Source organism: Desmodus rotundus, chromosome 7 (assembly GCF_022682495.2).
Source record: "Desmodus rotundus isolate HL8 chromosome 7, HLdesRot8A.1, whole genome shotgun sequence".
Taxonomy (NCBI): Eukaryota; Metazoa; Chordata; class Mammalia; order Chiroptera; family Phyllostomidae; genus Desmodus; species Desmodus rotundus.
Window position 1 is genome coordinate 75,132,132 of NC_071393.1, and position 20,231 is coordinate 75,152,362.

The 20,231-nt window shown below is 57.9% G+C and overlaps 2 protein-coding genes across 2 annotated transcripts; one reads left to right on the forward strand and one right to left on the reverse strand.

Moving 5' to 3' along the window:
- The first annotated feature begins 1,391 nt into the window (after positions 1-1,391).
- ITPKA (inositol-trisphosphate 3-kinase A) lies at positions 1,392-12,440 on the forward strand. The gene is made up of 7 exons (XM_053929015.2): positions 1,392-4,470; positions 10,357-10,453; positions 10,539-10,755; positions 10,869-11,073; positions 11,275-11,376; positions 11,665-11,736; positions 11,845-12,440. The coding sequence occupies exons 1-7, from the start codon at positions 3,982-3,984 to the stop codon at positions 12,046-12,048; spliced, it is 1,386 nt and encodes a 461-aa protein (XP_053784990.1). The 5' UTR covers positions 1,392-3,981; the 3' UTR covers positions 12,049-12,440.
- A 962-nt stretch (positions 12,441-13,402) lies between these two features.
- LTK (leukocyte receptor tyrosine kinase) lies at positions 13,403-15,379 on the reverse strand. Its single transcript, XM_053928965.1, is given in 13 exon segments — positions 13,403-13,582; positions 13,657-13,747; positions 13,750-13,769; positions 13,861-13,965; positions 14,024-14,116; positions 14,273-14,331; positions 14,333-14,365; positions 14,439-14,497; positions 14,500-14,586; positions 14,779-14,808; positions 14,811-14,841; positions 14,979-15,104; positions 15,314-15,379. Coding segments are annotated over 13 exon segments (912 nt in total). The 3' UTR covers positions 13,403-13,470.
- Between the last annotated feature and the right edge of the window lie 4,852 nt (positions 15,380-20,231).

Genomic DNA, 20,231 nt, shown 5'->3' on the forward strand with positions numbered 1-20,231 from the left:
GCACAAAGCTGGGAAATAAGTGTAAATACGTCCAACAAAGTTCTGATCCTTCCCATGATGACTACTTAAATACCTCCTTCAAAATACCAAATTCTTACACTTAAAAAATTTTTATAGAAAAGTTTATTTGAGCTAAAACTGATTACAACTGCTAGAAGCAAGATCTTAAATGCTCCAATACCAAATTCTTAAAAATGTGTCCTCTTACAGTTGTCTGGCCCTGCTTTGCTGATCGTGGGCGGATACCTCATCTTGGGGGCACACGCACATTCACCCCGCCTGGAATGCACTGGTCTATCTCCGTTGATTTTCCCTGGAGAAATCCTCCTCACTCTTCAGCGCTCAGCCAAAAGGTCATCTCCTCCAGGAAGCCTTCCCTGAGCTCCCCCTCTGGCTCCGGTTTGGAAGCACCTCCCGCTGGTTTTCCCTAGCACGTAGCTTACCACGCTGTACTCTTATTTGAGTCTCTGCCCCCAGCCTGGAAGCTACTTTTATCGCAGCATGAATCTCCGTAAGCCCCAGCATCCAGCGCTGCCTGGCACTTAGTTAACGCCCAATAAACGTGGTGGAGCGCGGGGGCGGGGGGGCGGTGAGGGGAGCGCAGGTGGACGTCCAGCAGCAGGCGCCACGTTCTGAGGCATCTGGCCGCACCTCTTCCTCCCATCCGGCCCCCAGACCGCAGCGCACGCGAGAATGAGACCTGGTGGCGCTTGCACTATCCGCAGTTGGAGGCCAGGCTTCGCGTCTTTAGTCTTTGACCCCAGGCCGCGAGAAACGCGGCTGCGGCAGATGTAAGCGGCCGGCTACCCGGGCTGGTGTGCCGCAGCCCCGACGGACCTCCGCTTCTGTTCCCCCCGGGGTCCAACAGCCGCTGCCCACACGGGCGCGCTCGCGTCTCTGGGCGTCGACCCGGACTGGGCGCGAGTGCCGGTGACATCCCAGCGTTGGTAGCAGAGGCCTCAGCTTTTCTGTCGCGCAGCTGGCTCGGGGCAGCCCCGCAGTGGACTGGACCCTCTGTGGACTCAGTCACTGCGCACCTCGGATGGGGGTCACTCTGGCAGACAGAAACATCACAAATGGAATTAGGGGCTGTGCCCACGCCCCGCGGTTACAAGGTCGGGGAGCCTGAGCGGCAAAGGCGACTGCACTCGGGGCGCAGAGCAGCTGCCTCGACCGACACCACATCACTGACCCCAGATGCTCTCTCCACTTGGCCACTAGGAGAGATCCTGCAAGTTCTGAGTTCTGAAAAGAGACAGGAGGGAGGAGACCACAGGAACACAGGCTCCTGGAAAAGGATGGGAAACCTTGTTTATGGAATGTGTCAGGAGAGAAATGATCTTACTATGCACACGCAGGCGTGGTGGCACCTGTTCGTTTCATGCGGGAGTAATGCAGATGGTGGAAGGTCAGTGAAGGCGGTTAGATCTCTAGCCCTGCTAAGCTATTCTAGACCTAATTCTAGAATGTTCCCACGAAGCCTATCAATGATGGGGCCACAGATGGATGGCATGACAGGGAGGAGAAACCCAGAGGCAAAGGGTCTGGGGTTGTCAGGTTGACAGCCATTTACTCCCTTTCCTCAAGAGAAAGATCTTCAATTCTTCCTTATCCTCAAGTTTCCATTGGGCCCTGGCTCTGGCCAACCATCCAGCACCCTCTCTAGTACACTCTTGGCAGAGAAGGGCATCTGATTGACCAAAGGTGGGGAACTGTTTGCATGATGCAGCTGAAAGACCAAGGTCTCACTGACAGTCCCTTGAAAACAGGAAATGCAGCCATTTGGCATCTTGCAGCTTGTTTCCTGGTTGGGTCCCTTTCTGGTTTCTTTCCTTCAGAAGACAATGTAAAATAATATACCACCACTCCCAATAAGGAGGGGGTCCTCATAGGAGCTACCCATTCCTGTATTCCTCTTACCTGGTACAGTGCCTGGACCATAACAGCTGCTCAACGGAAGTTTGTTTGCTCTGTGAGTGACTGAATGAATCACAGAATATTGGAGTCTTAGAGTCAGAAAGTCACTTGCAGGATACCAAGCCCCACAGAGCATGTCTGGGAGTTGCTGATTAGAATGAGGCCCTTTATCACCTGGTCTAAAGAAACATTTCCTGCCACCCTCCACCACCGCCTCCCAACACACACACACACACACACACACACACACACACACAGGCTCTGCTCTCTCGCGGGAGGACTTCAAGTCTCCCCAGAGCAACAACAGATGGCCCATTCAGGCACACGGGTCAGGTCCTTTCTGACTCTCTCCATGTGGGTTTGTTCCCAGTCTCCCTCTGAGGGCAGTACCTTCCCAGCTCCCCCACAAACCAGGGTCGCTCCGGAGGAGGGAGAGTAGTGAGTGCAGGAGACATGAGTGTTTCTGGGCCTTCAAGCTCCAGAGCACCCCGCTCACACAGGCCCCTGGGCTCCTCCAGGCCTCTGTGCCTCCCAGGAGGTAGCCGTGTGATTTCCCAGCTTCTCCACAGAGGACTCAGGGTTCAAACCCCTGCATTTCCTCCTTTCTCTCGCTCCATTGCTTCATTTCCTCCCCATTCCTTCCCTTCCCATTCTTTCTTCTATTTCCCACAGGATCTTCTCCTTCATTCTTTGCTGAAGTTTTCAGTTCTGTTTCTGAAGCCTCCTTTTCTCTCCTCAGGGCCCTCCTTGGATCCCCGCTAAGGGAAGTAAGGAAAGAAGAGCTCCTTCTCTGGGCCCTCAGCGTCAGAGGCAGTCCTCCTGGGACTCTCCCCGCAAGGCCCCCACAATCCCTAGGCTCCAGGCACCTGACAAGGGATCCTCGCTTGTGGCATTTGAGGGAAGATGGGAAATGCTGTGAAATACTGAATTCTACTCAAAGCAGCCTTGCAGTTCACCTGACCACTAATATGTGAAGTGGCCAAAGAGCCACCACAGTGAGGCTACTGACCAGCACCGTGCAGCGCAGGAAACACTTCACCGACATCCGCAGTCTCTTCCCAGCCCCACAGGCCGACACTGTGGGCCCGGTGCGATTTTCCTCACCACCCTGAGAGTGTGCTGAACCTGAGCCTGGCTGTTTCTACCACCCACGCTAGAACCATTCTAAGTTTTAGAGATTTCCTATCTTTCATTTTGTTTTATTCTCACAGCAATCCTGTGAGGTGGACAACAACCTTGCGAAGGAGAATCAGCAGTACAAGGAGGTGAAACGACTTGCTCACAGCCACGCAACAGACTCCAAGCCGCCAACTACAAAAGGAAAAGGGGAAGCACGGTTCAGCCGCCACCAGCCAGCAGCCAGGTATGCTGCCCAGGACTACGCCACGACACCTGGAGGCATCAAGGCCCTGCCTCGGCCTTGTTCTGCCCGCGGGGAAGTGGGGGATTTGAGGGGAGAAGTCTCAGCTGTTCCCGTGACAGTGTCCCCACTTGGGGGCACGCCCTGGGGTAAGGCTCCTTTGGAAAGCCGATGGCCTTGAACTTCGTGCTGAAAGGGCACAGGGCAAAGCGAAGCCGCGGAGACCAGAAGGGATGGAAAGCGGAAAGCGATACTGGGGATTGGGTGGGAGAGCAACAGAAAGACTAGCTCCTCCCCGGCAGAGTCAGGGACCTTGGAGCCTCCGGGAGGAATCCTTCTCAGCCCGAAGCCCGAAACCTGGGAAGGCGGTAGGACCCGGAGGTGCAGCGGCCCCTCCCATCTCCTCGAGGGTGGGCACAAAGAGGCTGCGAGGGCCAGGCCCTGATTTTTTTGTCCCAGACGTCTGGGCTTCCCAAACACCAGAAGCAGCAACTGGGATCCTTCCCCGCCGGGCGAGGGCCCTGGGAGGCCCGCGCTTTCTCTGAAAGTGAAAGACGTGGGCGGGGGGCGCGGCCGAGGCGGGGCCCAGGCGGGCGGCGGCTCAGGCTCCGCCTCGGGGCAGTCTCGAGCCGGGGGCGCCGAGCGCCTCCAGTCCCCACAGCGTCGCGGGCTGGTGGGCTCCGCTGCGGCTCTTGGGCCGGGAAATGACCCTGCCCGGGGGCCCGACGGGCATGGCGCGGCCGGGAGGCGCGGGGCCCTGCAGCCCCGGGCTGGAGCGGGCCCCGCGCCGGAGTGTCGGGGAGCTGCGCCTGCTCTTCGAGGCGCGCTGCGCCGCGGTCGCTGCCGCCGCCGCCGCAGGGCAACCCCGTGCTCGTGGGGCCAAGCGGCGTGGGGGACAGGTCCCCAACGGGCTTCCGCGGGCTTCCCCTGCGCCGGTGATCCCGCAGCTGACAGTGACAGCCGAGGAGCCGGACGTACCCCCGGCCAGTCCCGGGCCGCCGGAGCCAGAGGGCGGCTGGCTCCCGGCCGTGGGCTCGTCGCACCTGCAGCAGCCGCGCCGCCTCTCCACCTCGTCCCTCTCCTCTACTGGCTCCTCGTCGCTGCCCGAGGACTCGGAGGACGATCTGCTGAGCGACAGCGAGAGCCGGAGCCGCGGCAACGTGCAGCTGGAAGCCGGCGAAGTCGTGGGTCAGGTAGGGGCCGCGAGGGCGGAGCCAGTCCCGGGCGCGGGGGCTGCTCTCTGGGGACCCAGCTCCTAGCTCCCTGAGGTCCGACTCCTTCCCAAGTTCCCTCCGCCGAGGGTCCGACTCTCACTGCCCAGGGGGCTTAGGGGTCGGAGGGAGGCGCCAGTCGGATCTGCTCTCTCGCCCCGGCAGTTTTCACCCTGGTTCCACAGCAGGGTCGCGACCCGGGCCCAGGGGCGTCCAAGAAGGCGAGTGAGGAGGAGTCTGCGACAAGTCACGGGGACCGGGCGGGGTGGGGAGCGCGGAATCGTGACCTGCCGGCTGCAAGGTGGGGCCTAAGGGTTGGTCGGGGTTGGCCTTGCCCCGAGAACTCTCGGGGAGAGAGGGGCGAACGAGTCTCCCAATCTTGCCGCCCCCTCTCCCGCGCCGCGGCCCCACCCCCGCCGTTGCCACGGTTTCCCTCTCCTGAGTGGGAGTGGAGCGGCGCTCTAGTCTCTGCTCGGGAACCGCCGCCGTCTGCTCCCCGCGCCCGCACGAGGCGTGGACCTGGGGGAGGGAGGGGCGCAGGGCTGGGAGCTCTGGCTGGGAGGGGACCGCCGCCCGCCCCGCTTTACTGCTCCTAATTTTGGTCGGGGAGGGTAAACTGAGGCTGAAAGGGCGTGATCAACCTATAGTCTACGCTTCTGGTGCCAGAGGCCTGATTCGACCCTCGAATAATCCAGGCCAGGGTTCCCTGAAGACGTTACCTGTGCCTGCCCCTTAGGGCTGTGCCGCGCGGGATAGCCGTCCCGGGCCTCTCGTTTAAACGCAGGCCAAATACTTTCAGTAACTCCTCACGATCAGTAGGAAAGAGTTCCTCTAGATCCACCTTATGCAAGTGTCCCTGGAGCTAAGGGAGAGACGAAGGGCGACCCGCAGGCTCGGGCGGCTCCTGGCCTTCCCGGCTGCAGGGAGAGCCCTCGGGCGCGGCCGGGCCTGCGGACCCCAGGCTCCACCGCACGCTGCGGTTGGACTAGGCGGGGAGACACTGAGACGACTTGCAGTGGACCCGTCTTGGTCACCCCCTGAGACTTAACTACATTGCCCAGAGGGCGGCATGTGACACGAGAGGAAAGAGAAAAGTCTCCCAGAACAGGGCCACACCCCGCCGCCAGGTGCAGGGTGCGGGCGTCCCTCGCTCCTCCCGCGGAGTCAGGGTGCCCCTGACCCACGATCGATCGTTCCCAGTGCAGCCCTGGCCCATGCAGCGAGGCGGGTGCCGCCTAGGGGTTTCCAAGGAAGTGGAATGTGGGGCAGTGAGAGGACTCCTCCCTCCCTGCCTCCTTGGAAAATCCGGAGCAGTCCCCGGCTCCCCCGCTCCAATCTCTGACAGCTGAGAGGCGGGCGCGGGAGGAAGGGCGCCACGAGGGCAGCCTCCCCCCTCAGATCCTCCCCCCCATTCCCTCTAAAGCCCGTGGGCGAAGGAGGTCCCGCGACCCAAGGCTGAGTGCTACGTAGGCAGCCCGACTGGGGTCTACACTCCAGGGACCAGTCGCAGCTGTGCGCTAGGCGCCTTTGGCCGGCCTCTCCCACCCTGGGCCTCGCTGTCCCCGGCACGGCCAGGAGCTGGAGCAGATGGCTGTTTGAAGGCCCTTCCAGCTCCAAGGCTGCGGCTCTCAGACCTTCCCAACCCCCAGCCCGCCAGGGCCTCCCCGAAGGCAAACAGCCACGGCGGCGGCCGATAAGCCAGAAGCTGTTGACAGAGGCCACCTGCGTCCCCGTGGAAGGGCCTGGCGCGGACTTTGCCTCTCGGCCGGTCCGGGAGCAGCACAGCGCGCCCGTCCAGGCTGCCTTTAGGGCTTCCCCAGGCAGGAAGCAGAGCCCATGGGCTGGCCGATCATTAAGGATGCACCCGGGAGAAGGGTACTGTGGCAGCGCTGGGAACTCCCAGGTCGCCAGCCCCTTACACTTGGACCTGGGCAGACAACGGGCATAGCCAGAGCAGAAGGAAGCCTGGGAAGGCTCTACCTTGCCTCTGCTGGGCACATACGTCCTTTTCCTTCTCCTAGGAGCCTCGAACAGCCTGCCCAGAGCCTGAAGCTGGGCTTCCCATAGGGTAGTTGGGGCTGGACAGCCTGCCTCCCTCCCTGGACCCTTCCTTTATAGTACAGGGGAAGGTCATGGGCAGGGAAACCCAAGCAGTGGAAGCTGGGGTGGGGAGAGGGGCTTTCTCCAAGGGCAGCTGGCATGACTCTTCTTAGGCCTTGCCTGCCTCTTAAAACAATGTTGGGGTGTTGCTGTGGCAGAAGAGAGGGTGTTGGCTCCTGCTCATTTGGTTCTCTTCTCTCAGTGCTCCAGGATAGGTAAGGAGACCTGGATGCCACCCTGTCCTGGACCCAGAACTCCCATACTTCACTTTTCACTAATTATAGAGCAGAATTTAGGTTAACTGACTTCCTTTTTAAAAAGTAAATGCCCCTGGGAGGGTGAAGTCGTGGGTCACTTATACCTTAGTGCAAATGATTTTATAAATTTAAACTGATTGCTTTCACCACCAACACCACCACAGGGAGTGCTAGTTTGATAGGCAATGGGAACATGGGGAGGGGGTGGGGCTGGTAGAGCGCTTCAGCCAGTGATCGGATGGCTGGAGAGAGGGAGTGGGAGTGGGGAGGAATGGGGATGAGTACAGAAGGCAGAGTAGAGGGTCCATTCTGGCAGAAGATACACTGAGTGTCCGGTGTGACTGAAGAAGCAGGAGTCCTCAGGGCTTCAGATGGGGCTTAGATACAGGCGAGTCCAAGGCTGGGGTCTAGCCAGGCCCTGTCCGGAGGCAGATGTTCCTTGTCCGGACGGAGCGGGGAGGAATTATCAGAGGGTCCTCCTGTGACTCCATTAAAGACACACAGGTCAGCTCTCCTGGACTTTTTGCCCCAAGAAGTTCTGCTGGCCTCTGGCTGTGAATTGGCTTCCCAGACTTCTGTGGGGAGTAGCCTAGGCCAGAGAATGGGGCTTTGGCCCTCTTTTCAGGTAGATCTCCCTTTGTAACACAATAAATCTTTCTGATATCCATGCAATAAAAGCCTCACCTGCTCAAAAATTATCTTCCCTGCTGTTTGTTCATGTGCCCAAATCATCACCGACCCCCCAAAGAGTGTTTCTGCAGGAGTCTTTTTGGAGATATGCCTCTTTGTACGCATCGTGTCCGCTGGAGGAGGTGGCTCCTGGAGAGGGAAGGTGGCAGTGAGTTGCATGACACTTGCACCAACCCCTTCCACGTCTGACCACATCCGTTACTGGCCAGGTCGCTGAACCCTGTCAGAGCAACCTCAGGAGGCGGCTGGGATGGCCCAGCTGACATGATGGGTATGAAAGCTCTCCGCAGCCTGCACGGCTGGGCCTGGCCTTAGTCTTTGCTGCTCTCCGCTGACACGGTCCTCTCAGAACTGGGGTGGGGAGGGCAGGTGATGACCCCATCTTACACCGTTCTTGGAAACAAGCTGATGCTGTGCTATCACACGTCAATCAAGTGGCTATAGTCCAGGACTGCCGGTGCTAAACCCTCTTCTATCACACCCAACCCTCTACCTTCCATCCCCACTCCCCCACTCGCTACTCCCACATGATCCCAGAAGAAAGGAGGATGCAGTCCCTCATCTCGGCTGACCCAAAGCTGATTCCCTCTTCCACTGGGGTGGCTACAGAAATAGATATACCCACTGATTAACCCTATCCTGGTCCCACTCTTCCCCACATTCTGCCAGTAGGCCCCTCAAGCTGCCTGAACCTCACCATTAAATCTATTCCTTCAGATGAAGGCAAAGGTGTCAAGTTAACAGAGGGATGGGACCCCAGGCAGATCTCAGTGTTTCTGAGAGATAAAAACACATCACTTTGTGGCTACATATTGGTTCACCTACTACAGAGCTCTGTCTCATGGGGGGTCCCTTTGACCCCCCCAAAGGGAATCAGGGTGGTAGCATGGACTCTGGAACCCACTGGGGCAATGGGAACATAGGAAGGGGGTTGGGCTGGTAGATAGCTCATACCAGGGACTGGGAGGCTGGAGGCAGGAAGTGAGGGCATGCTAACTCCCCTGCGCTTTGATTTCTTTGTGTAAAATAGCAACAATGCCACCCCCTCCTGCACTTACTGCCTGTGTGCTTCATTATCACCACTCTCAAGTCGAGAGTGGGAGCACAGGGTATAGGGTGGTGCTGCTGAACACACATGGCACATACATCTTCCCAGGATTTTATTTGAAGTTTTGGAGGTGGGAGAGTTTCATAATAAAACTTGGGTTTATGCAGCATAATGCAAGCCTTGTATGTATTTAAAGAATGAAAAAAGGAGTTTTGAAAGAGTGGGCTGCTTCTGGCTACACCCCTAGATCCCTGGAGATGGGACACGTGATCACACCCCAGCACACCATACAGGGACTGCGGCAGGAGGGCAGGAGCACTGCTGTCTGTGGAGGTTGGGAAGTGCCTGGTGTGCAGTAGGCGGCCAGTAAACGGTGGCTTGTGTTATGGCAGCAGCTATGCCTTCGCAGAGGAAACAGGCTTACGCAGATGAAATTCTTGCTTGGACTCACTTGCCTAGAAAGTGACAGAGCCAGGCCTGGAACCAACTCTTGACTCCCCGGCCAGTGTTCTGTCACTAACTCCCGTCTCATTACCTCCCATTTCATCCTCGCAGGAAAGGGCTTAATGGTGCACACAGCCTTACCCTGCTTAAGCCACTACCCCAGTTCTCCCTCATCTTCTTAGAACTCCCTCTGGTCAGGGAGGCTGGATTCCTGGGTTCTAGCCCTGTAGGGGCACATATGTGTAACTCCTCTAAAAGCAGGCAGCACTGGGAGGAGGCAGCAAACACACGGTTTGGGTGGGCAGACCTGTGCACGACAAACCTGTAGACATAGGAATGATGGGTTTGGGGTGGGAAGAGGAAAGGTTCAGAATATGAGAGGCTTTCAGACTGGGTGGAGGCCAGAAGAAATGGTCATGAGCCAGGAGGTACACCAAAATCTACATTTCCCTCCCAGTTTGATCTAAGATGACAGGCCCTCAGCTCTTCATCCCATTTGCAAAGCTCAGGTTTCTAGGTCCAGATTAGGACCAAGAGTGCTCTGGGTCTTGCTAACTGGTGAGGAGTGATATGGCATCCAGAGATAGCAGACAATTTTGGGAATCCCAAGTCTGTCTTCCTTTAGACACTGCCAGGCACCTGGCCCCCCTTCACTGGGCCTTTGTAAAGGTTTGCTTCTGTGATTGTCTGTCTCCCTATATGAGAGGAACCTGTGGTCCCAAAGTGAATGAATCAACAATCCCAATTTGTCCAGCTTCTGCTTCGTTCCAAGAGATGAGGTTGGGGGACAGAGAGCCTGTCACATTCAAGCCTCATTCACTGCTCACAACCACCCAGTGAAAGCTGTTATTTCCCCGTTTCACAGATGAAGAAACTGATCCACACAGGCATGTCTCTCAGGCCCCAAAATACCCTGAGGCATCAGTAGAAATGCAAATTTTTGGCCCTACCCCGGACCTACTCAGAATTTCCCTGTGGTAAACCCAAGAATCTGCATTTTTAACAAGGGTGACCATCAGGTGATTCTCACGCTCACAACAATTCTAAAACCTCGACAGAGCAGTTTAGTAACCTGCCCACGCAGCGTCTGAGCCTTCTGATGCTAAGTCCAGGGCGCATGGAGAAGCTAGATATCTGTCACCACCTTGTGCATCTCAGTGCCCACCACACAGGCGCACAATAAACTTTTCCGAGTGACCAAATGAATGAATCATCAGGCCCTAGCTGCTTGCGGTGGGGCGGGGCGGGCCGAGTCCCTGTTCCAGAGGAGGGAGGGCTTATGCACTGCCCAGATGCTGGACAAGGAGCCCCGGACCGTGTTGCTTTCAGAAAAGCCACTGGCAGAAGATCCGGACCATGGTGAATCTGCCGGTCATGAGCCCTTTCAAGAAGCGTTATGCCTGGGTGCAGCTGGCTGGGCACACGGGTGAGCACGGCGGGCGCGGGTGGGGTGGGTGTGTTCCCCGCGGACGGAGGGACTAGGCAGCGCTAACTAGTGTCCCCGTCTACAGGGAGTTTCAAGGCGGCGGGCACCAGCGGGCTGATCCTGAAGCGCAGCTCGGACCAGGAGCGTTACTGCTTAGCGCGGCTGATGGCCGACTCGCTGCGCGGCTGTGTGCCCGCCTTCCACGGCGTGGTGGAGCGCGACGGCGAGAGCTACCTGCAGTTGCAGGACCTGCTCCACGGCTTCGATGGCCCCTGTGTACTTGACTGCAAGATGGGCATCAGGTACGCGTGCCCTGCCAGGCCGTGCAGGGACCACCCGGCGGGGGTGCAGGGCGGTGCTCCGCCAGGTGCGGCGTGAGTCCGCTCACACCCCGCCGCCGCCTGCGCCTCCTTAGGACTTACCTGGAAGAGGAGCTGGCCAAAGCCCGAGAGCGGCCCAAGCTGAGGAAGGATATGTACAAGAAGATGCTGGCTGTGGACCCTGCGGCGCCCACCGAGGAGGAGCACGCGCAGCGCGCCGTCACCAAGCCGCGCTACATGCAGTGGCGAGAAGGCATCAGCTCCAGCACCACGCTCGGCTTCCGCATCGAGGGTATAAAGGTGGGCCCCGCTCGCGCCTCCGAGCACAGCCCCACCCCGCGGTGTCCTAACTTCCAGGTTGGCCCCCAACCTCCCGGCATTGTACCCTTTGGCGGCTGCCTCTCAGTCCCTAGCTTCCAAGGTCTAGGGAGGTTGCTCTAACCGATCCTCTCCCCGCCGTCGGGTAACGGCCCCTGACGCTTCCTGTCCCACCTCCTTAAGAAAGCAGACGGATCCTGCAGCACCGACTTCAAGACCACACGCAGCCGGGAGCAGGTGACTCGAGTCTTTGAGGAGTTTGTGCAAGGGGATGCGGAAGTGCTGGTGAGCGCCAGATCCTAGAACCCTGAGCTATTGGGAGCCTGAAACCGAGGGGTGCCCCGAGCCAACCTGTCTATTGCCCTCGCCTGTGTGACCCCCATCATGGCATTTTATCTCGTGGTGTTGTAATTGTTCCACGTTCCTTCCCTTCTGTTCCGCGCGCCGCTTGAGGGTCTGTGTTTTCCTCCGCTGGTATTTACCAAGCCGAGCATGCATCTTGGCCCACAAAGTTAGCAGAAGCTCAGTTGGTGTTTAGTTAATTTGCCCTCCTCTCTTACCCTCCCTCTCCAGAGGAGGTATCTGAATCGCCTGCAGCAGATCCGGGACACCCTGGAGGTCTCGGAGTTCTTTAGGAGACACGAGGTAAGAGCGTAAACTTGCGGTCTGTGGTCCATGAGGGCTGCACCAGAAAAGCGCGGCGGCGCTTTTGCCGGGGAAAGGGCCGTGGCCTGACCTTCTGGAGCTCTGCAGGTGATCGGCAGCTCACTGCTCTTCGTGCATGACCACTGCCATCGCGCCGGCGTGTGGCTCATCGACTTCGGCAAGACCACGCCCCTGCCAGACGGCCAGACCCTGGACCATCGAAGGCCCTGGGAGGAGGGCAACCGCGAGGATGGCTATTTGCTGGGGCTGGACAATCTCATTGGCATCCTGGCCAGCCTTGCCGAGAGATGAGGCTAGGCCTCTATCCCCTCACGGACCGCTGGTCTGGCAGATGGACCTGCGTCTTTGTCCCCGCCGTGCATGCCGGGGAGAGACTGAAACCCAGAGGTTGGGGTGGTTCACAGGTTCCTGTAGGGCCAGGTGCCAGACACTACCGGATGCACTGTAGGCACCAAGGCTGTTCCCCATACAAACCCAAGTGGTCCCAGAGCCCATGACACTAATTTATGGGGGAGGGGGATGTAGGCTGTGACAATGGGCTTCTTCCTCAGCCCAGCTCTTCTGAGGGGCTCTGTGATTCTCCAGAGAGGCCAGATAATGAATTTTTTTTTGAAGGCACTAGATCTATTGATCTAACCTCCCACACTACAATGGACCCCCCTTCTCAATAAAACTCAAAGACACCAGCTTTGGCAACTCAGGCCTCATCTCCTCCCTCCTCTGGTCCCCTCTTTCTCAACTCCCAGGCATCCCTTACGTCCACTCAGATTACGGGACTATATGAGAAGACTTTTTAGAGGCATCTGTAGGGTTGCAGACTGCCCGGATGAAAGATGCTCACAGAGGAAGGGCAATCCAGCCACGGCTTCCTGCAGAAGGCAATTTCAACTCACCACCCGCACCTGAGGGAGGAGGGTTGGCCTCTGTTCTGGTCCCAAAGTTCAAAGTCTGGGAGTGGCCGGGCTCTTCCCCAGGAGGCCTGGGTCTGGTTTCCAGGATGGAAAGTCCAGTGCTGCAGGCCAGCCCTGAGACAGGCCCAGGCATGCAGCAAAACTGGGGCAGGGGTGGCAGGGGAGAGGCTACTGGAATAACAAGCCACCTAGAAACCTAGGGAGGAGTGCAGGGAGGAACCAGTGCTAGCATCAGTGCCTGTGCCCTCACCCTCAGCCTTGGGGCCCAGCAGACATAGGTAGGATTCCAAAAGTTCTGAGGTTGGAGTCCCCTGGATTTGAGGGGCTTGAGGCCAGAAGGCAGCCAAGAGCCAAAGAGGCTCCCTCCCAGGTCTTCAAGCCCTCCAGACTCAGTTCCTGGGTTTGTGGGGAATCTTAGGCCCTCCAAAGGTCTGCTTCCCAGTCGGGAAGTCCCTTCCCCCTCCAGAGTGGGCCCCAGCTCCATTGGCAGAGGTGAAGTCAGCACGTCAGGTCCTATAATAGGATGGTAAGGCAACTGGGGCTGAGGGAGTGGGGTTTGTGTGTGTGTGTCTTTTTAAGATTTTATTTATTTATTTTTAGAGGGGGAAGGAGGAAGAAAGAGGGAGAGGAACATCAATTGGTTGCCCTGACCTGGAACCTAGCACACAACCCAGGCTTGTGTCCTGACTGGGGATGGAGCTGGCAGATTTTGCTTTGTGGGGTGACGCCCAGCCAACCGAGCCACTGTGGTCAGGGCCCCAGTGCTGTTTATGGCCTCCTTCTGGCCCCCAGGACCAGGTGATCACAGCAGGTCATGGGGCGCACTTGAGAGCAGCTGAAGATGCTCCAAGATGTTGGCAAAAGTGGGGCAGAGTTCAGGCTGCTGCTGCCAACACCAGGTCATGATATGCTCCCTGGGGGGAAGCAGGATTTTGTGCTTAATCATGGCTGTGAAGCACCCCCTCCCTGAGCAACACTTCATTCCCACACAGGCCCTGCACAGCCCTTGGGAGGGTCCATCTGTCCCCCTCTGACTATGAAGTCCACTACCTCCTGGTTGGTGCGCCCAGCGAGAGGTCCCAGAGCAGTACCCCAAAAGACCTGCATCATGAATGGGGGGAACCAAATGAAGCCCATCAGGCACAGCCTCCTCTTCCCTCATCTGAGGCAGGGGAGTGCGAGGGCGTATCACCAGGAGTCTGTCCTGAATGTGAAGGTGCCCTCCAGGAAGGCCTCTGGGGCAACTACTGGACCTGCAGCAAAGCCCCGCAGATCCTTGTGGAAAAAAGTGGCTCAGCTGAAGGGAGGAGGAGAGGGATGAGTTATTCAAATGTCACAGGAGGCTGCTGGGAAACTCCCTTGAAGCAGCAACCTTCCTCAAAGTCCCCAGTCTTGACCACCAGGCTGTCCCAGTGCAGCTCAGCAAACAGTTCCTGGTCGCGATGTCCCTGCAGAGTTGGGGGGAGGGGTGGGGGGAGGGGACCACTGCCAGAAGTCAATCTCTGGCTCTAATCTATTTTCATAAAAGTTATGTGCAAGGGCTCTCTCTTGGGAGGGTGGGGCGGGGTGGGGCCAGGGGTTCCTTGAATCGAGATTACCTGGACCTGTGGATGAGGGGATTTTCCTCCAGGTAGTGGCAGCTCTGGGCTGTGTCCTGGGCCAGCTTGAAGCAGGTCTGGCATGGCCAGAGGTGAGAGCTGGGCTGGGTTGGGCAGGCAGTACATTGGTCTGTGCAGGTGTGGCATACATGCACAGGGTCTTTAGAGGGGCCTGGGAGAAGGGTCTCCCCAGGTAGGCCCGGCTGTGCCTCAGGAAACTCTGAACATCCTCCCAGATGTCAACTCTGGTAGAATTAGGCGAGGGGCAACCTGGAGGCTGAGCCCCACACGGGCACCCAATGTTTTGATGGCTGACCTTGCTGGGCAGGTGGTACACACACCCCATCACCTGCAAGGAAAGAGACCATGCTTTAGGCTCCACAAAACTGGAGGGGACCGCTGTGTCCCTAGACTCGATACCTCTCAGCCCCAGGGTGAAGAGAGGCTGTTCCTGCAGGCAGTTCTGGGGGCCTCTCCCACTACTTCCACGGGGCCTCTGGCCCCAGGTGCACCTGATGAGAGCGCCTGCATGAGGAAGTCGGCTCCTCCCGCGGAGAGCAGAGCTCTGGCAGGGTCTGGGAGGACAAAGGCGCAGAGCTCCCGAGCTCCCCAGACACTTTGGGAGGGTGGGTCGAATCCAGCATCAGCAGTTGTTTCTCCCTCCATGGAACCCTGATCTCCTACCCCCAGCTGGAAGTCCCCCCGCTCTGACCTTGATAGCCACCTACAGGGGGCGGGGGTCCCCAGGAAGGCCGATCACCAGACCCTCACAGACCTCTGGGAAGGCACCCTGGCCCAGGTCTCTGCACGAAGACAGGTTGGGAGTGGGTGGCTGAGCCTGAGGAAGGGTCCTGGAGAGTCTAGTCTCCTTTATCTCCCTCCCCCCAGCCCCTCCTTTGCCCAGCTGGCCCTATCTGAGGGTCTGAGCTCTCTCTACATCATGGCATGTCCCCAGGTGTAAGTCCTGCAGAGGTAGTGTTGACTGGCACAGAGCCAGGGCAAAAGAGAGGAAAGGTATGGGCTCAGGGTGGGGGTGGGAGTCTGTACGAAGCTTCCCCTTAGATCCTGGCAGACACCCTGAGGTGGAGGTGGCCCTTGCTCCAAAGGAATCATATCCTAGGGTCCCTACCATCCAAGAATTGAGAGTGACATCTGACCCTGGACAAGTTATTCTCTTTCGGAGGTGCTCTGGCCTCTATCTCTATACAAGGCGTATGGGCTGCTCTCTGGGATCCAGAACTCACCACAGCAAGGGGCAGGATGGGAGGCGGGACTCAGAGTGCACAGGTTCTTGGAAAGGAGGCAGAAGACTAACCTGAGCAGAATGGCATTATGGGGAAATCTCAGGAACCCCAGGACTGAGCTGGGCCAAGCCCCATCTGGCAGCAGTAGGGAGTGGGGGCTGTCCCGATGGTGGATGTTCGAAACTTGCTCAGTTCAAGCACAGGGCCTGGCAGCCTTGTCCTCCGCAGGCCCTGCCACGTCTATGGGTCACTGAAGGTGGGAGAAGCCACGCTGCTCTGCCTCCTCCGGCCTAGGACACCTCTTCAGATGCCCGTTAAAGCAAATGTTTTCCCCAGGGCCTCCCCAGGTGCTCCTCTTCGAACCCCAGAGGAGTTCGCCATTGCACTGCAGGGAATGGGGCTCTTGAAATCAGCCACATGGGGCCCTGAGACCCCACACAGCTCAGTGGAGAGGTGGGCAGCCTTGAATCAGCCGTATCTGCTGGATGATCCATACCCGGAATCAAGACCCCACACACTGTAAGGAGGCTCAGTGTAGAAGTCGCTCCCACAGCCACCAATAGAATCAGAGCCTGGGGTGCGGGCAGATCCAGGGAGAGAGAGAGACACCTCCAGTGGGAAGCTCCTCTCTGTCCCCCTACTCCAGGTTTTTACCCATGTCTGAAGACTCAGCTCAGATGTTAACTTTTCATCCGTTATTTTTAAAATCTTTATTGTATTTTTTTCCATTACCATTTAGTGCCCTTATATCCCCCTCCCCTAGCAATCCCCACACTTGTCCATGTCCATGATCAGGTGTTAACTTTCCCATGATGCTTTTCCCACTTATCCTAGACAAGCACAACCTCTCCCGTCTGAGAACCCCTAAAACACCCCCCCTATGGCAATTGTCACTTTGATATCTATCTATGTCTGGATATATAGATAGCTGGATAGTGCCCCTCCCACACTAGACCACTAGACCACATGCTCCCTGAAGGCAGAGCGGGCACTGGTGCATATCCAGTCTCCTGCCCATGCCCAACACAGTGCCTGGCACACAGCAGGCAACGTTCGCCATACCCTCCTGCTCCTCCCAGCCTGAGCCCCCTGGAGTCCAGACCTTCGACAAAGGCAGAACATACACATGCAGGTGATGTTACCCGCCGCTAGCCCCATGCCCCCTGGGAACATGCATTCGGCCAGCTGGAACTCTGCCTGCCATGGGCAGCCTTTCAAAAGGCGTGACTACAATTGAGATGCAGTCGGATCTCCACTTCTCCATGGTTCTCCTTGACGATGAGTAAAAGAACTAATATTGCAGGGTGAGGATGGAGCTGTGGGGACACATACATACTTTTGCCAGCCCCGTGGATAATTCTAGCCCTGGACTTTGAAACAAGGAGCAAAGCCAGGCATGTAAGGGTGGGTGGGAGGTCTTGGGGGGGCTTCTGTCAGGACTGCATACTTCCTTTTCTGGAATCTTTGAACTTGCAAGTATTTGAGAATTCATAGTAAGGAGATACTTGAAAAGCACCCCAGAATGCCCCATGCAGACAGCCCAGTTCCTAAGTATTTCTGTGCTGTGCAAGAAGCAGGTAGTTCACAGTGCGGAGTTCCTGGCTCAAATGGGAGTGGGCTCCGGGACTGAGGAAAAGACTAGGCCAGACCGAAAGGTGGTGGGTAGGGGCTAATACCTGCCAGAGGCTGCAGGTAGAGCTCACTGCTGGTGTGTAGAAAGGATACGCCACCTTCCCCATTAGCTGAGAGCAAGTCTGTCTCTGAGGTATCACCCCCTGGAAATAGAAAGTGATAGAAGAAGAAGGGGCACACAGCTGCCTCACTGCTGGTAATGGCTTATGAACAGTGGGGCAGCTGGAGTCTCCCAGCAGAAACCTCCACTCCCAGCGTGTGGCCTCCTCTATGCTAGCATCACAACACAGGTGTGCCAGTTCGAAGGTGGGGGCCCCGAGCCAGAGAGAGGTGGGAGGGAGTAATCAGCTGGGGCCTGTAGGCCCGTCCTCTCAGGCTGGCTGGGACCTCCTTGTCCGCCTGACTCCTCTGATCCCACATCCTCAGCTGTAAATGGGAGAGGCTGTGTATAACGGGAGACGACGTATGCAAACTATTTATAAACAGTGCAGCCTAGACAGACACCAAGGCTCTGTTTCTCTACACCAGCAGTTTCCAAACTCAAACGTGTGAGAATCACCGAGAGGCCTGATTAAAACACAGATTTCTGGGACCCTTCCCTAGAGTTTCTTTTTTTTTTTTCCTTTCTAACATTTTAAAATTTATTTCTTAACTTTAGAGATAGAGGAGAGAGAGAGAGAGAGAGAGAGAGAGAGAGAGAGCACGTGATCGATCTGGGTTCCACTTATTTATGCATTCATTGGTTGATTCTTGAATGTGCCCTGACCTGGGGATGAACCTGAAACCTGGGCCTATGGGACGGTGCTCTGACCAGCTGAGCGACCCTGCCAGGGTGACCCCAGGGTTTCTGATTCAGTAGGTTGCAGAGGGGCTGAGAGTTTGCATTTCTAATAATTTCTTAGGTGGTGCTGATGCCACTGGCTCAGGGACCACACTTTGAGATCTACTGATTTAAACTATCTCTGCCTTTCTTTCTGTCTGCTCAGCTTGCTAATTTGACCAGCTCTAAGTTCCTGTGACTACTGCGGAACAAGAAGGGGATCCGCTGTGGTGAAAAATGTCCTGGATTCAAGTGCAAATCTAAGAAGTGCTGTCTGCGAGTGTGACGTTCAACTTACCTAACATTTCTCTTCCTTCCTCCCTTCCTTCCCTCCTTCTTCCCTCTCTTTTCTCACCTCTTTATCTAAGAGCTATTACTCTTTCTGCTCTGGCCTGGAGCCGGGCTCAACACCTTGCCCATTCATTCTTCTGAGAAACTCGGCCTGTTCTAAGGCTCTACCCTCACTTAACCCTAGGGGCTGCCCAGCTGCCCTGGCCAAGGGCGCACCTACCCCAGTAGCCTCCATCGCTTCCGCCCACAGTGCAGGCACCTCCGCCACCCCCGAAGCCGCCGGTTGCAGCCCAGCCAAGCGCAGCCCTGGCCGCCCTCCGCCCCGTCCCCCTGGCGCAGTGGGCAGCCCGCCTGCGGAGAGGAGGTCCAGCCCTCCACTCCACGTGCGGAGCAACCGAAGGATGGCTGGCAGCACGCCCACCTCTCCCCGTGGCCCCACGCCCTCACCTGTCGTGGTGGAGCAGCTCTCCAGTTTCTCGGCGGCCTGAGGTCCTGTCGCCTCAGGTGGGCCCGACAGCCTCCCCTGGCCGCTACCAGCAGCGGTTCAGCGGCGTGCCCTCCAGGCTTCGAGTGAGGACGAGGGCGCTGGGCGACGGCTCCCACCCCTGGGGCTGGAGTAAGAAAAGGGGCTCCCAGCCAGACCCAGGGACTTTGGTCCCCCAGGCCCGCGTGCAGAGCGCGTGAGTGTGCACTCACGGGAGAAGGTTAGGACACTGACGCTGAGCGTTGGGGAGGGAGCTCCCCACGGGAAGCTGAAATGTGCCCAAAAGCTGTAGGTGGCGCCTCCGCCCAGCGCCGCGACCCCTTCCGTCCCATCTGTCGCCGCGTGCTCCTCAGCGGCCTGAGACTCTCCGAGGCAGACGGCTGGCTCTCCGGGCTCCTTGGCGGGCATCGGGTGGGAACCAGCAGGGCCCCAGGCACGCACTCCCCTTGCGGCGCGGAAGTCTGAACACCGAGGAGCGCTCCCTCCCTTCACCCGTCCTCGGCCCGCTGCAGCAGCCCCTTCCCACTGGCTCCGCTGACTCCAGGGCGGGCGTCCTCTCCCTGCCGCCCAACGAGGATGTAAAGCGGCTCCCCGCGACCAAGGGGGAAGGCGCAGCGCGCCGGTGACAAGTGGTTCTTGGAGCCTTTGGGCCCGCGTGTCCCAGTAAACTGAGATCTTGCGGACAACTGTGGGTCCTGGGGCCACTCCCCTGAGCCAGAGGCTGGTGACAGCGGCGGCTCCATAATTTCTTATCTGAGGGACTTAGAAGCCATAGTCTATTTTAAAGAGATGGGAGACTAGATTTGCACACCATAAAATTACATTCTACACTTATTTAGGAGGCTTAATGGAGATGGGTAGGAGGAGGCTCAAGTCACCCACCCCTTGACTCCGCCGTCGATTTTGGGTCCTCTGCTGGGCGGGAACGGACTTTTGGGTGTGGCCTAACTCGATGGCGGCTATTGTCACCTTTCCCAAGTTCCGCTGGAAGAAGGGACAGTCATGGTCACCGAGGCCGCACGTCAGCTGCACAATACCCTAAGACGCAAAGTGGTGCGCAAGTGGCCTGCCTTCCCGTGACGATAGAACCTCAGACTCCCAGGTCACCACCCACTCCCATTCCTGCTCCCCACGCCCTAGTACTGGCCCGGCGCCCCCCAGTGTCACCACCGTGTTGCGGCCTGCGTAAGCCCCATCTCACTCTTCGTGTGGGCTCGCGCCGTCCGCTGGCCCTGCAGGTGGACGACTGCCAAGGCCCCTCGGCGTCTGGGAGCAGGGAGGGAGGAAAAAAATAATAGGGCACCAGCTCGGTGGTGGGTGGAGAAGGGAGGAAGGAGCCTGGAGCTCACCTGGGGAAACCAGCGGAGAGGCTGGCTCCGAGCCTGCAGGCTGGGCGGGGCCGTCGTGAGGTCCCGGCCCTGGGGGCTGGGAGGGGCGGGGACGAGGGTGGCAAAAAAGGAGCCTGCGACTCGGAGCTGAAGCAGAGAATGGCTC